This window comes from Ciconia boyciana, chromosome 11, assembly GCF_034638445.1.
Source record: "Ciconia boyciana chromosome 11, ASM3463844v1, whole genome shotgun sequence".
Lineage (NCBI taxonomy): Eukaryota > Metazoa > Chordata > Aves > Ciconiiformes > Ciconiidae > Ciconia > Ciconia boyciana.
The window spans coordinates 19,382,231-19,391,717 of record NC_132944.1 but is presented as its reverse complement, the minus strand read 5'-3'; the positions used below and the strand labels follow the sequence as shown (position 1 = coordinate 19,391,717).

The following is a 9,487-nucleotide window of genomic DNA, read 5'->3' as shown; positions in this document are numbered from 1 at the left end:
GAAAATAAACCTCCGCTGCGGAGCCGCGGCCGCTGCGGGCGGGGGAGCGGGAACGGGGCGGACACGTGCGGGCGCCGCCGGGCCGCGCTTCCGGGGTCGGGCGGGCCGCGGCCGGAAGTTGGGCTAGAGCGTCTCCGGCGCGCCGCGGGGAGGGGCGGGCGCTCTGCCGGCGGGGAGGGGAACTCTATGGTGGGGGAGCGGCGGGGCCGTGGGGCCGGCGTGGGCACCGTGGGGCGCGGCCGCGGGCAGCGCGGGGCGGGAGCGGGGCCGTGCAGCAGCGCTGGGGGCAGAGGCGAGGTGGGGGGCGGCGCGGCGGAGTAGGGCCGGGGAGCCGGGGCGGGCGGCACCCGACCCCGCCGCCTCCCGCGGGAGGCGGCGGGACGCAGCCGGGCCCCGCCGCGCCCCCCCCCCCCCCCGGCCGCCGGGGAGCTGCGGGACAGCCCCTCCGCCTGCCCGTCCCTCTGGCGCTGCCTGCCCTGCCCGCCGGCCGAGCTGCGCCTGGACCTGGTGCTGTCGTCGGGGCAGACCTTCCGGTGAGCCCGCCCGGGGGTCCCGGTGTCCCGTCCCGTCCCGTCCCCCCGCCCCCTGCCCCGGCGGGGTCTGGGGCCGGCCCCGACGTCCCCGTGTGCGGCAGGTGGCGGGAGAGCAGCCCGGGGGCATGGACGGGGGTGCTGGGCGGGCGCGTCTGGACGCTGAGGCAGGAGCGGGAGCGCCTCTGGTACACGGTGTACGGCGAGGAGCGGGCCGGGCGTCCCGCCGCGGCGGAGGAGCCGGGCGGAGCCGAGACGGACCGGATCCTGCGCGACTACTTCCAGCTGGACGTGGGGCTGCCGGCCCTGTACCGCGCCTGGGGGGCGGCCGACCCCCTCTTCCGCAAGGTGGCCGGCGACTTCCCGGGTGAGGTGGCCCCACTGGGGACGCGGGGGAGGGCCGCGGCACCCGCCCGGCCTCCCCTCACCGCCTCCCGCCCGCAGGGGTGCGGGTGCTGCGGCAGGACCCCGTGGAGTGCCTGCTCTCCTTCATCTGCACCTCCAACAACCACATCTCCCGCATCGCCGCCATGATCGAGCGCCTCTGCCAGGCCTTCGGCCGCCGCCTCTGCCGCCTCGACGCCCGGCCCTTCCACGCCTTCCCCTCCCTCTCGGCGCTCGCAGGTCTGCCGTCGCCCCGCCGTCGCCCCGCCGTCGCCGCCCCGCCGCGGCCTCGCCCGTGCCCACCCGCGTCCCTCCGCTGTCCCCTCCGCAGGCGCTGACGCCGAGGCCCGGCTGCGGGAGCTGGGCTTCGGCTACCGGGCCAAGTTCGTCAGCGGGAGCGCGCGGGCCGTCGTCGAGGGACTGGGTGCCGAGGGGCTGCACCGGCTGCGTGCCGTGCCCTACGCCGAGGCCAGGAGGGTGCTGTGTGCCCTGCCCGGCGTGGGTGCAAAGGTGGGTGCTGGGACAAGGGGTGACGAGGAGCGGGGAAGGGCGCGGGGGCTGACGGTGATGCCCGGCGTCAGGTCGCCGACTGCGTCTGCCTGATGGCCCTGGACAAGGCGGAGGCGGTGCCGGTGGACACCCACGTCTGGCGCATCGCGCGGCAGCGCTACGGCGTGGCGCTGGGCGGCAGGAGCCTGACCCCCCGGGCCCACCAGGAGATCGGTGAGGGCAGGGCTGGGCCCTGACGTGGGACCCCCCAGGACGGGGATGGTGTCCCCGGTGCTGCCGCTCACCCTCTCTCTGCAGGCGATTTCTTCCGGGGGCTGTGGGGCCCCCGCGCCGGCTGGGCGCAGGCGGTGAGTACCCCCCTCCCGGGCACACCGGGGCTCGGTCCTCGCCCCCCACCCTGGCCGTGCCCACCCCATCATCTCTCCCCGCGCCAGGTCCTCTTCTGCGCCGACCTCCGCAAGGGCCAGGAGCCGGCCGGCAGCCGGGGCAGGGCCAGGGGGGGCCGAGGCCGGGACAGCTGTGGGGACGGGTCCCCCTAGGGCCACCCCAGGAGGGACAGAGCCCCCGTGTTAGCGGCTGGAGCGGCTGCGCCTGCTCCCAGCCTGGGATGTGCAGGGGTGTGGGCAGCTGCCTGTCCCCTGCCCACTGCGTGCTTGGGGGGAGCTGCTGCCCTGGGCAGTGAGGCTGGGGGGGTCAGGGCTGTGTCCAGCCCCCCCTGGGCAGAGCCAAGCCGAGTGGTGTTGGCCTCTTGCCTTTATTACAAGCAATAAAATAGAAACATCCATTTGGAAAATTCTCCTTGAACATGCTGGGGGGGTGGGCAGTGCCAGGGCAGGCGTGGGGGGAGGGAGAGGGGGTGTGGGAGGGGCCCGGGACGCAGCCCCGAGCTCGGGGGGGTGTCTCCTGCCCTGCTGCAGAGCTCCGTCCCCAGCCTGCGGCGGGGGGGCAGCCCCACATGCCCCGGGGCTGGGCAGGGCACCCCACCCCGATCCCACCACGGGCTGGGAGACGGGGCAGGGTGTCCCCACACCGTCCCCCCCCTGCTCTGGCACTGCAGGGCCCCCCACCCCACGCTGTGCCCACGGGAGGGCTGGGACCCCCGGCCCCCTCCCCAGTCCCCCTAGGGTGCAGCCGTGCGGGGCCGTGCTCAGTCTGGCAGGAGGCGCTGAGCTCTGCTCGTGGGTGGGCACCCACAGTCCGACCCTGCGGGGAGGAGAGGGGTGAGAGCCTGGTGGCAGCCCCGGGGGGTGCAGGACAGGGATGGGGACGGGGGGTCGGGGCTCACCGTTGCTGGTGCCCCCCCTCAGCCGCTTGCCGGGGCTGGTGGGAGTTGTCTGCCCAGGGCCCTCCTGGCTGGTTCCCAGCTGCAGCTTCCGCATGTGTCTCACCACCGCCGTGGCGTTGAAGGCTTGCTGCCGACCCCACAGCGTCCGTCACCCAGCACGGGGTCCCCGGGGGGGGGGGCCCTGCACCCCCTGACACCCCCACACACACCCCCGGCGCCCCGCGCTCACCTTCCACTTGCTCTTTGCAAAGTTCTTCTTGATCTGCTCGCTCACAGACTGGTGGATGTTCTTGTCCAGGGCCGTGTCCCCGGCGATCCTGAGGCAGGAGGGGGGTCAGCGGGGCCCACCTGCCCCACGGCTGCTGTGGGGTGAGCCGAGGGTGGGGGGCAGAGGGCAGCAGGTCCCCCCTTACCAGGGATGCTGCAGGGCTTGCTCACAGGTGAAGCGCTTGCCGGGGTCCTTCTCCATCAGGTGCTGGATGAAGTCCTTGGCTGGGACGGGGCGCGGAGCTGCCGTGAGCACCCGCGCCCGCCGCCACCCTCCCCTGGCTACCGTGACGCTGCACCGGTGTCCCAGCCCCCACCGCCCCGGTGGTCCCGGCTCACCCGAGTCCGAGATGTCATCCCAGTAGGGCGAGTCGAACTCGTACTCGGCCCGCAGGATCTGCTCAAAGAGCTTGGCGTCGTTCTCGTCGTAGAAAGGGGGGTAACCGCAGAGCCTGGGGGGGCAGCGGGGAGGGAGGCGCTGGCCCTGGGTGGCCTTGGGGGGCTGGGTCCCCGCGGAGGGGACGGGGCAGGAGGGGGGGTACGTACAGGATGTAGGCGATGACCCCGATGGACCAGCAATCCACCGCCTTGCTGTAGGGCTTTTGCGCCAGCACCTCGGGGGCTGGGGAGGGACGGCAGGGGTGAGGGGGGACCCCAACCTCAGGGGGGGACCCTAACCCCGCACCCGGGGTGGTGGCAGCCTGTGGCAGGCGCTCACCCACGTAGCCGGGGGTGCCACAGGCCGTGGACATGACGCTGCCGCAGCCCTCGATCTTCGACAGCCCGAAGTCGCTGATCATGATCTTGGAGTCCTCGTCCAGGCTGTAATAGAGCAGGTTCTCGGGCTGCGGGGACGGGGGGGTCAGGGAGGGGTGACACCGGGGTCCCCTCCCCACCACCGCAACGGGGGGCTGCATCCCCCCCACCGCTCACCTTCAGGTCGCGGTGGACGATGCCCATGTCGTGCAGGTACTTGACGGCATCGAGGATCTGCCGGATCAGGGCACTGGCGTCGCGCTCGGTGTAGAAGCCCTTCTCCACGATGCGGTCAAAGAGCTCCCCCCCCGAGACCCTGTGGGGACGGGCAGCGCCGGTCAGCATGCCCCCCCGCCCCCCGAGCCCCCCGGACCCCTCTGGGGACCCCCTCGACGTCACTCACAGCTGCATGATGAGGTAGAGGTGGGTGCCACTCTCGTAGATGTCATCCAAGGCCACAATGTTGGGGTGCTTGATCCTGCGGGGGGGAGGCGCAGGGGGGCTGAGGGGGCTCCCAGCTGTCCCCCACCCCGGCCCCCACCGGACAGGGAGCAGCCGGGCTCGGCCCCACGGGGCGTCACGCGCCACCGGCTATTTCGGGCACTGCCGATAACGCCCGGCGATGGGTGCTGGCAGCGGGGAGCTGTGCTGGGGAGGGGGGGGGGGGGTGCAGAGCGGGACCCCCGCCCTGGCGCTGGGACAGCCCCTACTTGTGGAGGACGGCGATCTCGTTCTCGATGCTGGTCTCCTTCCCCTCCAGCGCCTTCTTGGCGATGCACTTGATGGCCACCAGCTTCCGCGTCGCCTTCTCCTCCGCCAGGACCACCTCGGAGAAGGCTCCCCTGGGGGGGGGGGGGGGGCAAGGGGTGAGCGGGGCAGGGGGTGCCGCTGGCCAGAGCTGCCGATGCTGCGCCACGATTGCCATGGTAACGGGCAGAAAGTCCAGCTATTTATAGGAGAAAAGCGAGCGGGAGCCGCCCGCTGGGACGGCCGGACACGGGCCCTGCCGGGGATGGCGTGCCTGGCATCTCCCGGTGCGGCTGCACCGTCCCCTTATCAGGCAGGATTAGGCCATGGCGCTGCCGGCAGCCCGGAGCTGAGCCGGGCCGGGGACAAGCCCCCGGGTGGGTTTTGGCAGCCCTGTGCCGTCCCGCAGCACCCAGGGCAAGCAGGGCCACCCTGCCCGGCTCCGGGGGGGCCCCGGGGACCACCCGAAGGCCACGGTGCCCGGTGGGAGCCGGGGCAGAGCCCGCGGCAGTGCCCAGGTGGGGCAGGTGGCGGGCAGCGTGCTCGCACCCACCGGGCCCTAAGCCTTGCCGTAATTAACGCGCTAATCCAGCCTAAGAGCCTTACGGTGCTTTGGGCACCGCCGGGCAGCCCTCTGCTAGCCGGGGGACCACCGCCAGGCACCCTCGGCACGGTGTCGGGCACAGCGGGAGGGCTGCCGGCACGGAGCACCGGCCGGCACGGGGGGGAGGTGGCAGGCAGGACAGGCAGCGCCGCAAACCCCTGCCCGTACCCCGCAGCGTGGGCCCTCGTGTGCCAGCCTGGCGGTGGCCCCTGCCTTGGGCCAGTACTTGAGCTGGCATGGGGCCACACGGCGGGTTTGGCAAAGCCGGAGGGGGCCAGATTCGGTGCCGTGAGTGGGTTGTCACCGGTGCGTCCCCCCAGCCGCGACTCACGTGCCCAGGACCTCTCGGAAGTCGTAGATGCGCCGAATGTCCTCGGTCCTCTTCTTCCAGCTGGGCCCATCCCGCCCCAGCGGCATGGTGCCCCGTGGGGCCACCCACTCCCACCTGTGACACGAGTGGGGACAGGGCATCAGCGTGCCGTGGGGGGGGGCCGGAATGCCGTGGCCGCGGGGCGAGGGGACACTGGGACACGGGGGCGACGGGGTGCCAAGGGGACGTGGCGGACGGTTGTCATCATGGGGCGATGGGGACAAGCCCCGTGCCTTTGCTTCGGCCCCACGGCCGGCCCCCGGCCCCCCACGCAGGAGTCGCGGCGTGGGGTGCCCCACGGGGGTCACACCCCGGGCCCCTCCCGGTGCCTGCTGGGGCGGGTGGGCAACGGGAGGGAGAGAGGCACACGCGTGAGCGCGGGGGGGGGTCCCCCCGCCCACGACTCCCGCCCGCGTGCCAGCTGGAAGAGCCGCGCCGGGCGGGACACGCGTGGGAGCGGGGCTGCGCTCCCCGGCGGGCGCGCCCCTACGCCGCCGCCGGTGGGGCTCTCGCGTGGGCACCGGCTCCGCGCGTGGGCACGCCGCCCCCGCCCCGCCCCGCCCTTACCGACGGCGCTGCGGCGGCCCCGGCCCGGCCCCGCGCGGAGCAGCGGCGGCTCCTCCCGGCGCGGCGCCGCCGGACAGCCCTGACGTCACGGGGAGGGGCGGGGCCACGCCCAGCCGCCGCCAATGGGCGGGCGGCGGGGGGCCACGCGTGACCGCGGGTCCACGCGGGAGGGGGCGGCAGGCGGGGGCCGCGCGTGGCGCGGGGAGGGGAGGGGCTAGCGCGTCCGTTGGGGGGACCCTCGCGGGGACACGCGTGGGTCCCGGGGACACGCGTGGGACAGCCCCACAGGGGGCTGCGGGACAGCCCCAGCCCGGGCGCTCCCCCCGCCCCCTCCCCAACCCAAGGGACCACCCAGCTCCCCCCACCCCAGACTGAGCCCAGCACCGGCAAGACCCCCCACGCCCACACCCACCCCCACGGCCCCGCGGCAGGGCTGTCCCCACCCCCACGCTGTCCCCGAGGCCACCACACACCGCCTGCACAGGGCTGCCTTTATTGCCTGTGCGTGGGGCAGCAGAAACCACCGGTACAGGGAGAGTCCGGCCGCCCCCCCCGCCCTGCTGGCCCCTTCCCCTCCCCACACCCCCCAGCCCACCCCCTCGGGGCCGGGATCCCCCCCCAGGGCCGTGGGGAGGAACAGGGGACCGTGGGAGCTGCACCGCAGCAGCCACCACATCCGCCCCCCGCGGTGGATGTCACCCTCCCAGAGTAACAGGGAGCGCGGGGGGACGCGGGAGCGGAAGCTGCCAGCTGGGACCCGGGAGGGACCCCCGCACCTCTGTGGGGTCCCCAGCCTGGGTTGGTGACAGCCCCGTGGAGGCAGGGGACAGTGAGGGGACAGCAGCCGGCACCCGTCACCCAGGTGGGGAAGCAGAGCAGGCCCAGGGCGTCCCACGGCGGCAGGGCGAGCGCAGGCAGGGCACAGCCGTGTCACCCTGCGGGTGACAGGGGCACGGCCACCACCCTTGGGTGCAGCGGTCCACAGCAGAGGGGGGGGTCCTCGGCCCCCGCTACCCGTCCAGCAGCTTGAGGATGCTCTCCCGCTCCTTCAGGGTCTTCCAGGCCTGGTCCTTCTCCTTCTTGGTGGGCGTCCGCTTCTTCTGCCGGGCGGCCATGATCTTGCGGAAGGCGTCCATCACCTCGTTGTCGGCCATGCGGACGCGCTGCCGCAGCTCCTGCCGGTGCAGCTCCTCCTTGGCCAGCCTGGGGACACACACGGGGGTGTCAGTCCCTGCGGGGCAGCCCCCTGCCCGCGCCTGTCCCTGCCCGCACTCACCGCAGCAGCTCGTGCTTCTTGGCGCGGTTGTGCGCGCTGAGGGCCTTCAGCTCGGCCTGCCTCTTGCGCAGCTCGGCCAGCACCTCGTCCTCCGAGTCCTCGGCCGGCCGGTCCTCCGACTCCAGCAAGCCCTGGGCAACCAGCTCCTCCTTGATCCGCCCCTCCAGCGACTTGGTGTGGGGGACGCTGCCAGGGCGCAGAGCGGCTGCTGCCCACCGCACGCCCTTTGCTCCCCCCGACTCGCCGCGGCAGGGAAGCCACCGGCATGTTCGGCGTCCCTGTGGGCAGCGCCGAGCTCCGGGGCCACCTCCGTCGCTCACCTGAAGGGCTTGTTCTGGCTGCGGGGAGATGTGCCGGCGCCATCGGCTCCCGAGTCCTTGCCGGCGATCTCAGGGATGGGGGAGTCCTCGACGGGGGAGATGATGTTCTCCTAGCGACAGGAGCACGAGGGAAGGATCACTGCGCCGGGCCGTGGTGACGCTGCCCCACACGGGGCCAGGTCATGGCACGGCCCCACAGAGCCCGGCCACCGCACAGCCCCACGGAGCCCCCTCACCTCGACGAGGGCCTGCAGGAGACGCTGTGTCAGGGGCCCGAAGGGACACCCGTCCTCCGGCTGCTCGTGCTGGGCCTCCGACTTCTTCAGCAGGGCATCGACGTCTGCGAAGAAGTGTGAGGGGGGGAAAAAAACAACCCCAAACATGCAGAGGTGAGCAGCGGGGCAGGGCAGCTTCTACCCCGGGGGTGTGGGGTGAGGGGCCAGGCTCGGCTCCGCTGGGTGCCGGTGCTCGCAGCCCCTCCGGGCCCTTTACACCGGGCAAAGGTGGGTGGGGACGGAGGCACCTTTGGTGTCCAGCTCGGTCAGCGGCCCCAGGACGCCTTTCTTCTTGTCAGCAGCAGCTGCCGCCCGGGCTCCATCCTTCTGCTCCTCCAGCAGATCCTCCTGGGCCCAGCGCTGGGAGTAATGCTTCCCCAGGGGCGGGATCTGCGAGAGCAGGGCTCGGCATGGCTCCCAGAGCCCCCCGCCTCGCCTCCCGCCTCACCAGCGCCATGGCATCATCCCCAGGTGGGAACACTCGCTGCGAGGCACCGGAGGGGATGGAGCAGCCGAGGGCCAGGAGGGAACTGGGGGGAGAGGGTAGGGGATGGGTGAGGGAAGCACTGGGTGGGCTCGGGAGTTTTTCACCTTGTAATGTTCAGCCTCATCCTCCGGCGGCTTGAGCAGCTCCTCCAGGACTCTGACCTCCTCGTTGGTGAGATCGGCGCAGTACGGCTCCACCGATGCCCAGAACCTGCGAGGACAGGGGAACTGTGAGGGAGAGCTGCAGGGGACCCCGCGGGAGCTGACACCCCCCCCCTTCCCCCCGGAGCACCTCTTCCCTCAGGCTGGAGGCAGCCCTCGCACCGGGCGCTGCAAGGAAGGAGACAGACGATCCCAAGGCCCCCCAGCACCCAGGCACCTGTTCGGAGCATCGTTTTTGGGAATGCGGGGCACGTCAATGGGATCATCCTGGAACTCGTATTCCTGGATCTTGGGCTGCAGGTTCTTGGACTTGGGCCGGCCGGGGCCAGGCCCGGTCCCGTGGCCGCCTTTGCCCTCCAGCTTCTGCTTCTTGGGCTTGCCGTGCTTGACAGAGGTGCCCACATCGTGGTCCTTGCTCAGCTTCAGGAACCGCCGGTCACCCTTCTTGTCCTGCCAGTCTGTCAGGATCTGGAAAAGAGCGATGATGCCTCGTCGGGTCCCGCACCCGGCGCTGGGCAGGGACGGACCGGAGGCAGCCCCTCGGCAGGAAGGAGTGGCACAGGGGGGCCACCCTACGGCTGCGGTCCCGGCACCTGGGTCTCGGCCTCCAGGACGCGGAGGCGGCGGCTGGCAGAGGAGAGCAGCGTCTCCAGCTCCAGCTGCAGCGTGTCCAGCTCCTCGATGCCGATGCCGTCGTCCTCCGAGCGGGCCAGCACGGCCGTGTACCGGGGGCACACCTTCACGTGGTCCACCGACTTGAAGTCGTGGAACTGCAGCGGGCAGTCCTTCAGCTCGCTCATGGCAGCGGGCACCGGAGGGGGGCACCGGGGAGGCTACGGGGAACTGAGGAGGGCCCGGGGGGCTACGGGGAACCGGGGACGGGGAAGCTGAGAGGAAAGGGAGCAGAGCGAGGGGCACCGGGGCGCTGAGGGGAACCTGGGGGGATCA

The 9,487-nt window shown here is 72.9% G+C and overlaps 3 protein-coding genes across 3 annotated transcripts; 1 reads left to right on the top strand and 2 right to left on the bottom strand.

Moving 5' to 3' along the window:
• Positions 1-186: 186 nt before the first annotated feature.
• OGG1 (8-oxoguanine DNA glycosylase) lies at positions 187-2,142 on the top strand. The gene is made up of 8 exons (XM_072876425.1): positions 187-228; positions 322-533; positions 635-897; positions 975-1,154; positions 1,246-1,424; positions 1,496-1,637; positions 1,722-1,771; positions 1,859-2,142. The coding sequence occupies exons 1-8, from the start codon at positions 187-189 to the stop codon at positions 1,961-1,963; spliced, it is 1,173 nt and encodes a 390-aa protein (XP_072732526.1). The 3' UTR covers positions 1,964-2,142.
• Positions 2,143-2,423: 281 nt separating this feature from the next.
• CAMK1 (calcium/calmodulin dependent protein kinase I) lies at positions 2,424-6,103 on the bottom strand. Its single transcript, XM_072876146.1, has 12 exons — positions 6,021-6,103; positions 5,415-5,528; positions 4,443-4,574; positions 4,136-4,210; positions 3,910-4,048; positions 3,695-3,821; positions 3,523-3,598; positions 3,316-3,428; positions 3,123-3,201; positions 2,939-3,026; positions 2,710-2,836; positions 2,424-2,627 (listed from the first exon to the last, which is right to left on the bottom strand). Exons 2-12 carry the CDS (start codon positions 5,498-5,500, stop codon positions 2,572-2,574), a joined length of 1,098 nt encoding a protein of 365 aa, XP_072732247.1. The 5' UTR covers positions 5,501-5,528; positions 6,021-6,103; the 3' UTR covers positions 2,424-2,571.
• A 420-nt stretch (positions 6,104-6,523) lies between these two features.
• Positions 6,524-9,420, bottom strand: TADA3 (transcriptional adaptor 3). Its single transcript, XM_072876145.1, has 8 exons — positions 9,133-9,420; positions 8,757-9,007; positions 8,483-8,588; positions 8,140-8,281; positions 7,853-7,956; positions 7,617-7,726; positions 7,297-7,482; positions 6,524-7,223 (listed from the first exon to the last, which is right to left on the bottom strand). Exons 1-8 carry the CDS (start codon positions 9,337-9,339, stop codon positions 7,031-7,033), a joined length of 1,299 nt encoding a protein of 432 aa, XP_072732246.1. The 5' UTR covers positions 9,340-9,420; the 3' UTR covers positions 6,524-7,030.
• Positions 9,421-9,487: the final 67 nt, after the last annotated feature.